The 16621-nt window shown below is 43.2% G+C and overlaps 2 protein-coding genes across 8 annotated transcripts in view; one reads left to right on the top strand and one right to left on the bottom strand.

Moving 5' to 3' along the window:
• Positions 1-1796, bottom strand: part of CD274 (CD274 molecule) — a 30713-nt gene extending 28917 nt beyond the window's left edge. Inside the window, exon 1 of the mRNA XM_055087207.1 lies at positions 1693-1796. The gene's annotated coding sequence lies outside the window, so the exon portion shown is untranslated. The remainder of the gene's footprint in view (positions 1-1692) is intronic.
• An 849-nt stretch (positions 1797-2645) lies between these two features.
• Positions 2646-16621, top strand: part of PLGRKT (plasminogen receptor with a C-terminal lysine) — a 51628-nt gene continuing 37652 nt past the window's right edge. Inside the window, exons 1-5 of one of the 7 annotated variants that reach the window (XM_028493958.2) lie at positions 2646-2829; positions 3875-4323; positions 5424-5551; positions 7086-7190; positions 7394-7480. In XM_028493958.2, the coding sequence (XP_028349759.1) occupies positions 7400-7480 (81 nt within the window). In that variant the 5' untranslated portion in view covers positions 2646-2829; positions 3875-4323; positions 5424-5551; positions 7086-7190; positions 7394-7399. Of the gene's footprint in view, positions 2830-3874; positions 4324-4346; positions 4468-4505; positions 4699-4965; positions 5135-5423; positions 5552-7085; positions 7191-7393; positions 7481-11884; positions 11986-16621 lie in introns of those variants that run through there. The other 6 variants (XM_028493956.2, XM_055087206.1, XM_028493959.2 and 3 more) reach the window with 6 other exon arrangements.

Here is a 16621-nt window from a genome sequence, read left to right as displayed (position 1 = left end):
TTCCAGAATAGCTTAATAATGAAGAGCTTCTGTCCTTATCCCCACACATACTCTCCTTCATAGACTGAAGTTCTTGGCTAAACCTGTTTCCCATTTTAATGAAGAAATTCACACTCCTTTCAAAAGCATCCCTTTAAAAGGGAATACCTCTAAGCACATCTTGAACTTTCAAAAACTTTTTAAAAATTTATTACTCTATAAACTTTTATTTATTATTCTAAATATTCTTTTTTAAATTCTGGGACTTCCCTGGTGGTCCAGTGGCTAAGAATCCATGCTCGCAAGGCAGGGGGCACAAGTTCCATCCCTGATCAGGGAACTAGATCCCACATGCCACAACGAAGATCCTGCATGCCGTCAATAAGACCTGATGCAGCCAAATAAATAAATAAATATTTTTTTAAAATAAAAAATAAATTAAAAAAATAAATTCTCATTGGAGTATAGTTGATCTACAATTCTGTGCCAGCTTCAGGTGCACAGCAAAGTGAGTCAGCTACACACATACACATATCCACTCTTCCTTAGATTCCCCTCCCATATAGGCCACCAAAGAGCACTGAATAGAGTTCCTTGTGCCACACAGTAGGTCCTCATCAGTTATCCATTCCATACATAGTAATGTGTATATGTCAATCCCAATCCCCCAATTAAAAACTTTGTTTTCTTAAGAAACTACTTTATGGATATACAGGGAAATATTGCGTAATTTTACTGTCCTGAGGTAGGGGACTTTAAATGAGTTAAGGACTTTACGAAATTCACATCAATTCTTTCTATAATATGTATATTATTTAATCCAGTATTTCCAATCAAAATATTAAAAAGCTATATATATATGAGGTGATCATCATGATGTTATTTTTTTTAGGCTCTGGGAAGCCATCTAATTCTTTTTTTTTTAATTTATATTTTATATTGGAGCATAGTTGATTAACAATGATGTTACTGACAGTAGCAAAAAAAAATCAGAAATATCCAATGATGGAAATTGTATACATACTTGATGAAAATCTTACATATGTTAAATGGTATATATGAATTCCATTTAACAACATGAAAATCCTTATGCTATAATGCAAAATGATTTTTAAAAGTACCTATTTGTATATGTATATAAAACATACATACATTCACAAATTCATACAATTAGAAATAATTCACACACCAGTTAAAGTTATGTCATTTGATATTGAAATAATTTTCCTTTAATCTTCTCACCCCACAGTCTATGTGTTCAATACCTATACCAAGATTTCTCTCAATTCCTAGAGTAGATATTCTCATAGTCACTTTTTTCACTTATATTTTAAAATACATACAAGAGTATTTATACTGTATGTGTATAAAGTGTATCCATTGGGTTTCCATCAGGAATCAGAATTCTACTCAGTTGGCTTGACTAAAGAGATCTTAGATGCTAATTATAGGAGTGGGGGTAGGGTTAAGAGAACCATCCAGTTGAGTTATCCCAACCACCAAGTTGGGGTGAAGAACCATCAGGTTGAGAGTATAACAGCAGTGGGAAACCCATAGCATCTCTAGGCTGAAGAGCAAGGGAGGAGAGCATTTCCAGAGCTCTTTGAGCTGGAGCCACAGAGGAGGGGCCACTGGTCAAGAGCTGCAGTTGTGGAGGGACACAACCACTGCCAGATCCTCAAACAGAGAAAGAATGGATAAAACATACCCTACCTCTCTCTTCTCCTGCCTCCTGTCTCCTGTGGATGCCTCCAAAGTCCCAACCCAAATGGAAGCCAGCTAAGAAGAGCCCAGGTGCTGTTTTCCAAAGAGGTCAGCTGCTGGGGTATAGAATAAGGCAAGGAAGGGAGGAGAATGGATATGAGGGGAGGCAAATAGAAGACCCAGATAGCCTACCTGTTTTGCCACCCAGTATTTATTCCTTCCCTTTGCTCAGATGGAGAGAAACGCATCCCCTAAACATGAGAATCACAGAGTCCTACCAAGTACTATATTGCTTTGAGGTGACGGCAATACTCTGACCTAGAAACTAAATTATAATGTTTGTCTCCATCAGTACTCTTCATCCAAGGAAACAGGGACAGGAAGGGCAGGGAAGAAATAATCAATTAATGTTTTATATACAGAGCTACAGTAGTGCCTGCCTCTATAGCTTGTTGCTAGGCTAAAATTGATAATTATAATTTCCTACTTCATTCACTTTTGTTTCCCTTGCCCTATACAGTATCTTAGTAGATTAGGATTTTTTACCTGGTATGGTGATACAACACTTTAATTCCTGTATGGTCTGAAATTTAAGTGCTCCTGACTTTATCAGGTTACTGTAGTTATCTAATGATCATTATTATTGCACATGGGAGTATTAAGGTATGCTCAGTGAATCTTTGGGAGTCATGCACATTTCTCCTTGCCCTCATTGTATAGCTGCATCCCAATTTCCTCTTGGTAATTAGGATCAGTTATTCCAATTCCATCATCATGAGGAACCAAACTGATCAGGGGGCAGTTTCAGCTTCCAATTCAATGGAGCTATGGCTGGGTCCTCTAGTGGAAGCATTTCTTCCTATTGAACTAGGACTTCAAAGTATGATGAACTCAAGGTTGTAGAAATGGTGTGCTGGATATTTTCATTTGCCCTAGGTCTTTGTGCCTAGGAACCCCTACAGACTGTATGGACCTGGCTCCCCCATCTTCTGGCTTTCTTGTGGATCCAGCCAATGGAAGATTTCAGCAGGATATCAGAGCATGGAAGGACAGAAGGATGTATCTTTCTTTTCCACCCTATCCCCACTTGGAGCTGAGGTGCTAGCAGTGGCTACAACTATAGGATCTTACCCTCCTGGGCCAAAGGTCAGCATCGACTGCTTTCCTCTCCTGAACAACATAGCTTCTGCTGGTAGCCCTCTTATACAGCCACAGCTATGGCTCTCACCTGGTTTTAGTAACTGCTCCCTTACCTTTGTCCCTTCAGACCTAGAGTTAGTAACAGGATCCCACTGTTGCTAGTTACTACTGTTTATTTAATGCTAACTGTGTGCCAGACCCATATGGTGCTAAGTGCCTGAATATATTATCTCATTTAGTCTTCACAATCCTATAAATTAGATGGTTTTAGTCCTATTGTAGAGATGATAAAAGTAAATTTTGGAGAGGATGAAGAGTGACAGTGATGGAGCTGGAAATCAAATCAAATATAGGTGTGCTTATGCTAGAGTCCAAGCACTCAAATGCTATCATGTCAATTGTTATCCGCTCTTAAAGAGTCAAAGTTCCACATGGCTTTGCTTCTGTGGTGCCCCGGTCACTCCGGCAACAGGTCAGTGTGGTGTTCGCTCACATACAGAGCCTGGGGAAGGTTAGTTCCCTTCTCCACAGATGTGATGGTCAGCCAGGGCTAAGGGCAGTGACCTTCCTCATTGACCTTCCTCAAGGCCAGAGCCTGGTGAAGTCCATGCTATTCTTCCAAGCCATTTAATAACAAAGAACAGAAAGTCAACAGTTCCTCAAGTATTCTCTCAATGAAGCTGGGAGAGAGGCTTGACTTACTCAAGATAGAAATTACTAGGGAGGTGAGAAGAAATGAATATCTCTCAGAGCAGAAGGGGAGAAAGATAGCTCTGTCAAAAAAAAAAATTGATTTGGTAACTCTGGTCAAGTCTGCTCTTTTTCGTTTCCTGTCTTAATCTTTTTGCCACTTTAATGGTGGCAGCTCAACAGATGGAGTAGGCTGAGGCTCTAACAAATTAAATAAACTATGTCTGTGCTGAGATTCAAACGGGAAAAAAAGTCCACGCTCAACATAAACCTATTCTATAAGTAGAAAAGCCCTTACGAATGTTTATAACTGTGGATTATGCTTAAGTGACAACCGCTCACGAGACACATTCTCTTCTAGAAACAAAGCCTACAAGTGGTGGTTGACATCGTATGTGAAGAACTGTGAGATGGCTCATTAAGCTCTACGGAGGTTTTAGCTCTGCGAGGGAGCATGGATTGCTCAGGCTCCTCGAGGGTAACTGACAAACCTCACTGAGGACTTTACGTGAGATTTCCATTATGCTTCTTCTGCCTCCCCTCAAAATTTGAGTCGCTGGATTTTGAATTTGCCTCTTTAACCTGCCCCTCCCAGGTGCCAGGCAGGAAAGAAAACACCAGGCCTCCTCGGTCAGGCAAGCGGGCCCTTTAAGGAAGACGAAAGCTGCGCTGATAGGCTGAGGCTCGGAATCCCTGCCACGGCCAGCCAATCCCAAAGCTCTGCGGGGCGAGACGCGGTCCGTGCGGCGGTCTCGGACTCCGGCCTGTAGGCCTCTGCTTTGATCAGTGTCCCCGCACTTCCACTGCCCAGTGAGTGAGCGCCAGCCGTGCGTGCCAGGCCGGCCGCAGGCTGCTGGGGAGGGCGGGTCCGCGGGGCTGCGTCTGCGTCTGCGTCTGCCGGCGCCGAGCTCGGGGCCCCGGGCTTGCCGGGCCGCGCTGGGTGCCCTTCTCCTCGTGAGTGCCCTTGGCTCTCCCGCTCCTAGTATCGCCAACCTCGTTTCGGAGGAACCGGTTCTAGTGCTAAAGACTCCAGACCTCTCCCCTACCGTTGTACTTAAGCTGGGGGAAGTAGGCAGAGCGTTATCAACGGAAATCGGCATACCACTGCAGGAATTCCCAAGTTACTGTCATTGGGTCCAGGATGAGCGGGTGGAGTTATAAATTACAGAAAACCTACCTGAAGCTGTGAGTTCTCGGCTGGAATTTGCAGGGGAAATGGGCTAGTTGGAATGGAACCCAAAGACTTATTGAAAATGACTGTAATCATGCAACCAGTCAGAAATGTAGGTAGTTAATGTGTCATTCGATCAGGAAATGAGTCAGCGCAGAAACTTGGATGACAGAGGTTATGGGTCATGGAATTATCCTTTTTTTTTCTTTTTAAAGTAAAAGCAAATCCTGGTTCCTAGATGCAACCTGAGAAGGGCTGCCTGGAACTTGCGGTCCCAACACTTCTTCCTCAGAAATACCCATGCCTGTTGTAATCTGTAGCACAGCTGAGGCAGTGTTGGAGCATTAAAGAGTCCTTTCTAAGGTCCCAGGAGTAACTGAAGGAAAAATGAAGGCAGAAAGGACCCAAATCAGCATTCTTAGCCCTCTGACACACGCTGGTGTCAAAGTTGTGAGTAGCAAGGCGTTTGTCACCAATGACAAAGTGTTAGCATTTTTGAAAGACTCACCTTATACAATTTGGTGAATTCAAAGTTACTCCTATTGCAAGGTCACTCTTGTTTATTTTCTGATATATATTTTGTGAGTGGGAGAGTGAAAGCTGAGAGTATTCTGGACACCCTAAGGAACCTCCCAGACTTTGGAAAATGGCTTTCTTAGGGTGGGAAAAGTAGAAGAAGAAGGTTGAAAATACCGAATTCCAAGGCACAGTTCACAAGGTGTGGTGCACTCATTTTCAGGTGTGGCCTCCTTCGGGAACCAAGGGAAAGCTCTTCTTCCTGCTTGGTTTCTACCTTTAACCTGTGGGAATATACCCTGATACATCGAAACTACAATCCAGACCCAAGAGAGCAAGGCCAAGAAAAAGGTAAGCCTAAGTCCTAACTTTCCAGATAGTTTCTCTTCCCTGGATGACTGACATGAGGATTGTCACTCCACTTCAGGGGAGAGTCCACCCCCTTATAAATAGGAGCACTCTAAGGGACATAACTCTGACATACAGGGTGTGTGTGTGTGTGTGTGTGTGTGTGTAAATGGGATTAGAGGACAGCTGTTTTCTTTATAAATGTTTGCTGCATATGTAAAAATTCAATGATCTACTCCTACACGCAAAAGAAAAATAAGGAATGGCAACTGCCTGAGCCACACTTTCTCTTGTATCACTCATGCTTTCTTCACATTTGTGGGAAAGAGACACCTTGGTGACTGCCAAAATGGATAATATATTGCTTCTGCCTTCAGGAAAGTTCTGCTCTGCTGTTGGAGACAGTGGACTTGGGGCTGTCAAATCTGGAGACAGCAGAGAACTTCTGCTAGATCTGCCCACCCTTACTGGGTGACTCTGCCTCTGGTCACTCACAGGATGGAGCAGGGCAGTGGCTGAGGGGTGGGGTGGGTAGGGAAACCTCATGACCTCCCAGGCCTGTTCAGGACTCTGCCTCTCCTCCTCTGGCACAGCCTCCTGTGCCTAGCATTGAAGCTGACTCTGGCTCGGAGACCCCTATAAATCCAGGGTGCATCTCTGGCCAAAATACAGGGAAGCCACTGAAGTCTGGCTTGTAGTATACACTCACTTGGAGCCCCAATAGCAGGGATAACCCATTGCATCTGGCATGAAATATCCTCCCTCTCCCACCGTCTTCTCACCAGTTAGCTAGAACCCAAGATTTTCTGCTGAGGCTATGGAAAATAGGAACTCTGTCCGGGCTTCCCACAGAATATTGTGAATTCTGGGTAGAAAGCATTAGGAATGGCCACTGACCTGATGTTCACAAAGTACTCAACAGCCTACCAAAGAAAATCAGCAACATCGTTGAAGAGGGTAGAGTAGTCATAACTTCCCTGAGTTCTGCAGTCTTCTGAAGGTAGAATCAACAACTAACTGAGGTCTTCTGTACCTACCCAATTGACTTAAGAACAGAAATTGGAGTTCTGGACCATCTAGAATTGCCAGCCCACTTAAGAACGCCTTAAGTAAGATAAATAAGATAGACGATACCATGTATTCATTTAAAATTTGTGTTTCCCAGAACATTTAAGTATCCTTAGGTTTTCCCCCTTTTGAGAACTTCAGTAGTAGCTTAAGAAGAAAAAAGTGAGGATAGAGGAGGATGGCGAAGGGATGTTAGCAGTGGGTGGATGGAAGAGCAAGTGGGTAGGAGAGGGGTAGGGATTATAAGAAGAGTATTGATATAGTAACCTTGAGATACCTAAAACATCCTAAAATACAAATGCAAGGAGCACAGAGAAATCGGTCTTCAAGGTGTACAATGCATCTTCTAAATCACTCCTCAAAAGCAAAGGTTCTGTCATCCAGCTGTACAGAAGGTAAGAGGGTGGATGGTATTCACCCTGCCCCTCCTAAAAATGAGAGGTTTTTTTTTTGTTTGTTTGTTTTTAAGTGCTCAGTTCTTCAAGATATACAGTGGGAAGAAAAATCAGGAAACATGAAGCTATAGAGCAGGAAAAGATTTTGGAAATCATCCAGTTCAATCAGCTGTTCTTATGTAAGTAAATGATGGCCAGACTGGTTAAGTTTGTTCAAGATCAGACAGCTAGTTAGGAGCAAAGACTAGTGTCCATACTGTGTTCCCAGGTCAGAAAATTTTCTTTTTTTTACTTTGTCTTAAGCTCATGGTAGCCTGAAAACAGAGCATATGAGGATGCATGTAGAATATATTGTTTTAAACTTTGCTTTTTTACATTTTAGGTCAAGATGGGGTTTATATTTTCAAAATCTATGAATGAGAACATGAAAAGCCAGCAGGAGTTCATGCTTATGAATGCCCGACTTCAGGTACATTTTAATTTTTTTAATTAAAAAAAATTTTTACTTATTTTTGGCAGCATTGGGCCTTTGTTGCTGCACATGGGCTTTTTCTAGTTGCAGAGAGCGGGGGCTAGTCTTCATTGCAGAGCACCGGCTCTAGGAGCATGGGCTTCAGTAGTTGTGGCACGTGGGCTCAGTAGTTGTGGCTCACGGGCTCTAGAGCACAGGCTCAGTAGTTGTGGCGCATAGGTTTAGTTGCTCCGCGGCATGTGGGATATTCCTGGACCAGGGCTTGAACCCGAGTTCCCTGCGTTGGCAGGCCGTTTCTTAACCACTGTGTCACCAGGGAAGTCCTTCAGATACATTTTTAGATAATTAAACTTTTATGTTGTTATAGTGGTTAAAGTTTCTGTCACATGTGCTCCAGCACTGTGTTCTCCTTAACCTCCCAAAAGGTAAAATGCCCTCGGTGCTCTACCCTCAAAGCCAAGATGAAATGGACTACTAATTATCTGGTGAATGGGCTTGTTTAAATCTCTAATCTAGATATCTAATGTAAAAATTTCCATACTGCAGGAAGAGATAACTGCTTAGAGTGTATGGTAGAATAATGCCCCTCCCCCACCCTGCCAAAAAGACATCTGCATCCTGATCCCTGTGAATATGTTACCTTACATGGCAAAAGGGACTTTACAATGTGATTAAGCTGAGGAGTTTGAATTGGGGGAGACCCTGGATTATCCTGGTTTATCTGGATGGGCCCAGTGTAATCATAAGGGTCCTTATAAGGGAAAGAGGGAGGCAAGAGGGTCAGAGTCAGAGAGAGAGATTTGAAGATGCTATGCTGATGACTTTGAAGATGGAGTAAAAGGGCCATGAGCCAAAAGATTCAGGCAACCTCTAGAAACTGGAAAAGGGAAGGATACAGATTCTCCCCTAGAGCCTCCAGAGGGAATGCAGTCCCTCCAGTCCATTCCGGACTTCTGTCCTCCAGAACTGTAAGGTTATCAATTTTTGTTGTTTTAAGCCACTAAGTGTGATAACTTGCTATAGCAGCAATAGGAAATTTTAATACAGTGTGAACATTCGACATTGGATTTATACAGTGGCTGGATAAAAAGATCAAAGCAAAGTAGAAGATTGTCTAAATGCCTAATATAGGTTATCAAAAGGTATTTTAAAATGTTGTACATCAATCAAGTATTAAAAGTTTGACTGAAATTATTTTCCTAAGACGTCTAACAAAGATATCTAGGCCTCTGTGGTTCATTATGGCCCTGGGAGTAGACGGTCCTATTGTGAGACATATAGTTAGTGGTTAAAAGTGAGGATCAAAGCCAGGCAGCCTGGGTTTGAATCCTAGTTCCACCTCCTGACTAACTGTGTGGCTTGTGCTTCAGTCTCCTAACCTGTAAACTGGAGGTTATAGTATCACCCTCAGAGGGTTGCTATGAGGAGTAAAGATGACAGTATACAGAGAGTGTGTAGAACAATGCCTCAGGTCTTTTGAACAATATCTCTCACTCTATAAGCATTAGTTGTTGCTGTTATTATTGCTTTTAAAGAGTGATAAGACTGTCTTGTGCAGGATAAAGATCTCTTAGGGGGAATGGAACTGTTGAAAGAATAGGCAATTGAATTGTTTAACAGAACAAAGTGACCTAGAGGAGACCAAACATTAGGTTTATGAACCAGCAAAGTATGTCACATACTCAGAGAGTCCTTGTCCAAGACCTCTGGAAACTACAGGGCTTTTACTTTTATGTCAGAAGTCAGGGTCTGTGAAGGGTTTGGGATTTTACCCTACTTGCAAGCTAAGAGATTAGCTTATTACTATCCCATGGATGCTGGCAGAACACAGGAGACACCTACATCAGACAGAGGACTTTGTTACTCACAGCACAGCAAGAGCATAAGCATGAGGTTCGTGTCAATTCCCCATGCCTCTCAAGTCTCACAGAGGTGACAAAGATGGGTTCACATGGGTGCTGTGCACTCAGTGGGTTGTGGCACCCTTGAACTTGGGGAATCTGCTGCTTTTCTAGTTAATGAGGAGCTGGTGGAGTTGAGGTGGGGAGAACTTTAACTCCTTCCTCAAGGTTGTTCCCTGCAAACACAACCTCAAGAAATGGCCTGAATAAACAGCAGTCTGGGCCTTGCATTCTTGGCTTACCCAGAATGTGGGGGGACCTTCAGGGACCATGGCAGATTGCCCCCTCAGTGCAATTGACCAGAGCTTTGAGAACAGCCTTGACTTCTGTCCACTGATCCCAGCGACCATTATAGCTGGTGCTGAGGGTCAAACTGGCCGGAACACTATCAGCACCATTTGTTTTCAGCTTAGCTGAACCAAAGGTGAACCAGGCCCAGGAATTTAGGACAGTCTCTGTGAATCCAAGGGCCTTTTGAGCCAGTAGGTTTGCTTCAGGTGGCAGAGTCGGGGATAAAGTTTTCACCAAAGGGTGGCTACTACTCCTTTATGCAAAACTGAGATGACACCAGGGCCAGTCTACGCACATCCTCAAATACATTATTTTCATTTGACCAGCAAATGGGTGCTTTCCTTGTAGTTGTCATTTCCTAGTTGACCCACCCAAAAATGGGGATGTCAGGCCTGAGTCACAAATTCTCCAGGGGTTAGGTGTTCATTTTTAACAGGAGCTCAGTAATAGGCCAATAACTGCCTCCCCATTTTGAAAGGGGTCTGTTATGGGTTTGTGTCCCATCCTCCCCCCCAATTCATATTTAAAGTCCAAACCCCCACTACCTCAGAATGTGACCTTATTTGGAGATAGAGTCTCTACAGAGGTAATCAAGTTAAAATGAGGTCATTAGGATGGGCCTTAATCCAATACGACTTGTGTCCTTAAAAAATTTGGACACAGAGACATGCATACTGGGAGAATGTCATGTGACTATGAAGACACCATCTACAAGCCAGGAAGAGAGTCCTGAAACAGAGCCTTCCTTCACAGCCCTCACAAGCAACCAACCCTGCTGACACCCTAACTTTGGACTTCCAGCCTCCAAAACTGAGACAATATATTTCTGTTGCTTAAGCCACCCAGTTTGTGGTACTTAGTTATGGCAGCCCCAGAAAACTAATACAGGATGTATCTGGTGCCTGTGTCCAGCGTGTGGCGCTGCTGTACTGGGCAATGGCCTCTGGAGATGGTTGTGATTTTCTTTTTTTCGCCCTGGGGTTCTATATTGTTTCTGTTGGGCCACTTGGAAGGGGTAAGAGAATCCCTGAATGGGAGAATGTCCTCTCATCACTATGAATGTTTACAGTAAAAGCAAGTAATACAGAATATATTATATATTTATATTCAGGGGACACAACTGTAGTACGTTGAATCAGCTGAATGTTCTTTAACTTCCCTTTCTCACTGCAAACTGCTCAAACTCTATCAGTTGAATTTTGCTCTATGGGAACACAGATCAAAGATATTAACATAGGTACTTCAGGGGTTATCATGATAGTTTCAGGAGATTAGGCTGTTTCTCAGCTGGGGGAGATAGAGAAGACAAATGTGTATTTGCCCTTTGGTTTCTCATCCCAGAATTGGTATTACTTCTTCCCCCGGGCTCCCCTGGCCTCTGGAGAGCTTTGGGGCTCAGGGGCTTCATTCTTTTAGCCAACACTGGTGCCACTGCTCTTCCCTGTATCCACAGCACTTTGGGCCACCCTGGCACTTAGCACATCCTGCCTGCATGGGACCAAGTAGACATGGGTGCCCACATCCAACAAAGCTATAAACATTGAGTTCCTCCTCTCCCCTCCCTGAAATTCCCTGGCACACTCAGCCTTCTTCCCTAAAGCAGCTCAAGTTGGAGGAGTGGAGGAGGGAAAGAGCAGCTCGGTGCCAGTCAGCAAGGGTTTGAATTTACTCTGTTTCAAAGGGCCTCCCGTCGCTGGACTCAACAAATAAATTTCTAACGTATTTAGTCTATGCAAAGTTCTATATCTTCATTGCTAACACCATTATTTCAGCTTTGGGGAACCTTGACCCATCAGACATAGCCACATGCATGACTTTTGGCTGGGGTGTGGGGCTTGCTGCCCCATTGATGTCATGAAAACATCCTTTCCTTCTCCCACTCCAGAGGAGAATGTGCCACGACCAAAGCACCATCTGGGAGTCTTGTTTGGACCCTACCTTTTGTTTCTCAGCCTCGTTTAACACATAAGATAGTGAGAGATCTTCACTCTACCCTCCTACTTTCACCACCACCACCTATGCAAAAGCATTTACTTCCAGATCTTAGGGAGCCTTCTGATATCCTCTAACCTGACCAACAAGGGCCCTCTTCCAGAATGCCATCTCTATCAGCATCTTATCCTTGTCACCCAAATTGGCAGGCCGCATGAAGGGTCTGGGATTTTACCCTACTTGCAAATTAACAAGTTAGCCTGTTACTGTTTCACAGATGCTGGTAGAAGATTTTGTTACTCACAGCACAACAAGGAGCATAAGCATGGTGTTGCTGCCAGTTTTCTACGCACTCCAAGTCCCGTGGAGGTGATGGAGGTGGGCCTAGTTCTATGCTTAGGTGGATGCCTGGGTTTATGACATAGGTGAGGAACAGTGAGCTTATAGAATCTATCACTTTTGTCATGAATGGTGAGCAAGGCTGCTCTTTGACTGGGAAGAGATGTTACTTCATCCCTCAAAGTTGCTTACTGCAAATGCAACCCTGACAAATGGCCTGGGCAAAGAGTAGTCAGGGCCTGCATCCTTGGCCTACTAAGCAAGAATGCTTAGGGCCCATGGCAGATTGATTCTTCCAACACATGTGTTGGTTAAGATGATTAGTTTTTCCTTGTTGACCAAGATATATTTTGTTATTTATCTTTTAATTTCAAGGAAGAATGACAAAAAGAATATAGATCAATACAGTTGAAGCAGCCTTCCAACCCTAAAGCTGCTTGAGTTCTCATCCTAACTGGGAAAGCCAAGGGAGAAACATACTCATCTGTAGCAGTTTTGGAAGACTGGGCTGGTCCTTGAATGTTCCTCATTTAAAGAAACTAAACATCTAGCATCATTTTAAGGCTTAGAGCTATTCTTTTTATATATATATATATGAAATATCATGAAATATTTTATATATACAAGAGAATATATTTATAAATTATGAAGCATAATAAAATGAACACCAATGAACCCATCACTAAATTGAAGAATTATGTTATCACAATACCCCTGAAGCTACATATGGGTTCCTCCCTATATGCTGAATGAACCCAAACAGCTAAAGCTGGGCTGGAATGTCCCAGAGTTCCTAGAACTAAGCATGACTCTGAAAATGGAAGGAATGGGCCACTGGGGTGGGAGATGGCATGTCAGTTCTTCAAAGGGGTGGTTTAAAAAACCTCAGTTGAAACACCAGGCCTACTAATATCTCTAGCCTGTGATGGCATGTCTTTTGGCTCTTTTCCTATTTGATGGCACTTCAATTAAAAAGGATAAATAGAAGCAATAAAGCAAAACATTTATTAAAAAGAAGCCTAATAACTATAGTCCTTTTCCCAGTGGGTTTTTTTAAGTTCTACTTTTCTTTTTTGGTAAAAAGAGATAAATCATAGCTTGATAATTCCATATTATTGGTGCTTATCTTTCAGAAGAAAGGACCAGAATTAGAGATTCAGCTACATCTTATATCAGTGGTCAGGTTCCCGCCTCTGGCTGTATATTCGATTCAGAGGGGCTTTTGAATGTACAGGTCCCACCCCAGACCAATCAGATCTCTTCATGGCCGGACATGTAGTTGCCTTAAGCTCTCCAGGGGACTATATAATGCACAGCCTGGGTTGAGAACCTTTGCCCTTTCCTTTTGCTACATAATTGTAATTGGTGATTGGCAGTGATTTAATATAGCATACATTGGAGATAAACCCAAATAAGTTTTCAATATAGGTAAGTTAATCATGAAATTAAATCAATCACTGGAGTCTGGTTAATAAAAATTTATAAAAGGCTTCAAATCAAAATTTTTTTTTTTTTTTTTTTTTTTTGCAGTACGTGGGCCTCTCACTGTTGTGGCCTCGCCCGTTGCAGGGCACAGGCTCCGGACGCACAGGCTCAGCGGCCATGGCTCACGGGTCTAGCCGCTCCGCGGCATGTAGGATCTTCCCAGACCGGGGCACGAACCCGTGTCCCCTGCATCGGCAGGCGGACTCTCAACCACTGCGCCACCAGGGAAGCCCAAAATGGTTTCTTTTTTATTAACAGGTTGGTTTCAGATGAGCTAGAGGGGATTCATACTACTATAATAATGTTTTCAGATCATCAGCAAAAGTCAGTTTCTCACTGCTCTGTCTAGCCTCTGTTACTGAGGATGGTGGATGGATGGCTGTATTCATTAAGCCAAGTATCAGTCAGGTAAAAATGAATACTTCCTTAAAAATGCCACTAGATGGCACACCTAAACCAATTTTATATGACCTAACTGGCCAGAAAAGCATTTTTTTTTTTTTTTTGTGGTATGCGGGCCTCCCTCCGTTGTGGCCTCTCCCGTTGCGGAGCACAGGCTCCGGACGCGCAGGCTCAGCGGCCATGGCTCACGGGCCCAGCCGCTCCGCGGCACGCGGGATCCTCCCAGACCGGGGCGCGAACCCGGTTCCCCTGCATCGGCAGGCGGACGCGCAACCACTGCGCCACCAGGGAAGCCCCCAGGAAAGCATTTTGATGTTATAAAATAGGATAGAAACTGTAAGTATAAAGCAGAAAAAATGAGGGAAGATTCCATGGGTTTTTGCTGTGCTGTAGTGCTTTGTAGGAAAAGCAGTCATGGTCCATGTATAAGATTAGTAGGGCAGCCATGGCCGCTGAGCCTGCGCGTCGGGAGCCTGTGCTCCGCAACGGGAGAGGCCACAACAGTGAGAGGCCCGCGTACCGCAAAAAAAAAAAAAAAAAAAAAAAAGATTAGTAGGGCAGTTTATTCATTGTTCACTATGAGCAGGCAACAAACTAATGACTTAAAAAAAATACATGAGGGACTTCCCTGGTGGTGCAGTGGTTGAGAATCAGCCTGCCAATGCAGGGGACACGGGTTCAAGCCCTGGACTGGGAAGATCCCACATGCCGCGGAGCAACTAAGCCCGTGCGCCACAACTACTGAGCCTGTGTTCTGGAGCCCACAAGTCACAACTACTGAGCCTACATGCCACAACTGCTGAAGCCCGCACGCCTGGAGCCGGTGCTCTGCAACAAGAGAAGCCACCACAATAAGAGGCCCGCACACCACAACGAAGAGCGCCCCCCGCTCGCCGCAATTAGAGAAGGAGCCAGCCTTTGACCTGTAAGTCTGTGTAGTGTTTGGTGTTAAGAAAATGAGGTATAGTTATAAACCAAAAATACAGTTATTTAATATATATGAAATAATGTGCTACATGCTAAGCAGGATTCAGACGTGTATAAGGTGCGGGCTCTATATTCAAGGAACTTCTCATCTTATTTGGTGGGAAGAAGGTGAGGTATGCTGCAAATAACCAGATGTTTGTGGTATGAATGTGGCAGGTAGAATAATGACCCCCTAAAGATGTCCACACCCTAATCCCTGAAACCTGTGAATATATTACCTTATATAGCAAACAGACTTTGCAGATGTGACTGAGGGAACAGGCCTTGAGATGAGAAAATTAACCTTGATTATCAATGTGGACCCAATCTAAACACACGAATTCTTAAAGTAGAGAGTTAAAGACAAAAGAGTCAGAGAGATGTGATGTTGCTGGCTTTGAAGATGGAGGAAGGCACCCCCAACCAAGGAACGCAGGTGGCCTCTAGAAGCTGGAAAATGCTAGGAAACAGATTCTCCCCTAGACTCTCCAGAAAGGAACACAGCCCTGCAGACATCTTGATTTTAGCCCATTCAGACCTGTGTTGGACTTCCAATGTTCAGAAGTACAAGATAATAATCTGTGTTGTTTCAAGCCACTAAGATGGTAGTAATTTGTCTATACAGCTGTATATGTTAGGGTTATTTTTACAACATAAAATATAGTGTAGACTCAATAAATGCTTTTTCATTTAAAAAGTAAAACAGCAAATAACTTATGAGAACTTGAAATTGCTTAAACCCCTATAACTCCCAACATCTATAATTCTTGTGCCCTCCCATCTGTTTTTTTGAGGTGAAAGCTGTACCAACATCTTAGAATAAAAAGGGCTTGATGTTCTGAGGAAAGCAAGAAAGTACAGTGTTTGCTTTGTATAGAGCCTTGTGGCGACAAGGAACCCAAAATGTAGAGTAGGTGGTGAAGAGGAGAGGAAAGCAGCTAACTCCATCTATAGCAAAAAGATGACCAAGTGGGAGTTGGCTCAAGAACTAGAAGTGTCAGGAGACTTAACTAGGAAGTGCCTTGGAAAAAAAGGCAGCATGATCAACACAAGTTCACCTACAGTGGGAGCTACAAGGAAGGCTACAACAGCTTAATTCTTGTGCCTGGATTCACAACTGTCTTCAGCTTACCCCTCTGAAACTCATTTCTGCCCATGTCCCCATCCTGGTTACCTGCTCTTAGCCTCCCTCTTCTGAGATTCTTTTTTTTTTAAATTGTGGTAAAATACACATAATATAAAATTCACGTTTTTAAAGTGTGCAATTCAGTGACATTTAGTACATTTACAGTGTTGTGCAACCATCACCACTATTTAATTCCATAGCATTTCCATCACCCCAAAAGGAAACCCCATACCCATTAAGCAATCACTCCTCATTCCCCCTCCTCTCAGACCCTGGCAACCACTAATCTGCTTTCTGTCTGTATGGATTTGCCTGCTCTGGACATTTCATACAAATGGAATCATACAATATGTGGTCTTTTGTGTCTGGCTTATTTCAATTAGCATAATCTTTCCAAAGTCCATCTGTGTTGTAGAATGAATCAGTATTTCATTCCCATTTATAGGTAAATAATATTCCATTGTATTACTATACAACATTTTCTTTATCCATTCATCGGTTTAAGAACATTAAGATTGTTTCCACTTTGGGCTATTTCCCACTTTGGGAATAGTGCTGCTATGGGAATTCTTGTACAGGTTTTTGTTTGAACACTTGCTTTTCAATTCTTTTTGAGTATATATACCTAGGAGTAGAATTGCTAGATCATATGATAATTTTATGTTTCATTTATTCAGGAACCACTAAATGTTTCCC

Source organism: Physeter macrocephalus, chromosome 9, assembly GCF_002837175.3.
Source record: "Physeter macrocephalus isolate SW-GA chromosome 9, ASM283717v5, whole genome shotgun sequence".
Lineage (NCBI taxonomy): Eukaryota > Metazoa > Chordata > Mammalia > Artiodactyla > Physeteridae > Physeter > Physeter macrocephalus.
Note: the sequence above shows the minus strand (reverse complement) of the source record. Positions and strands in the feature narration are given on the sequence as shown.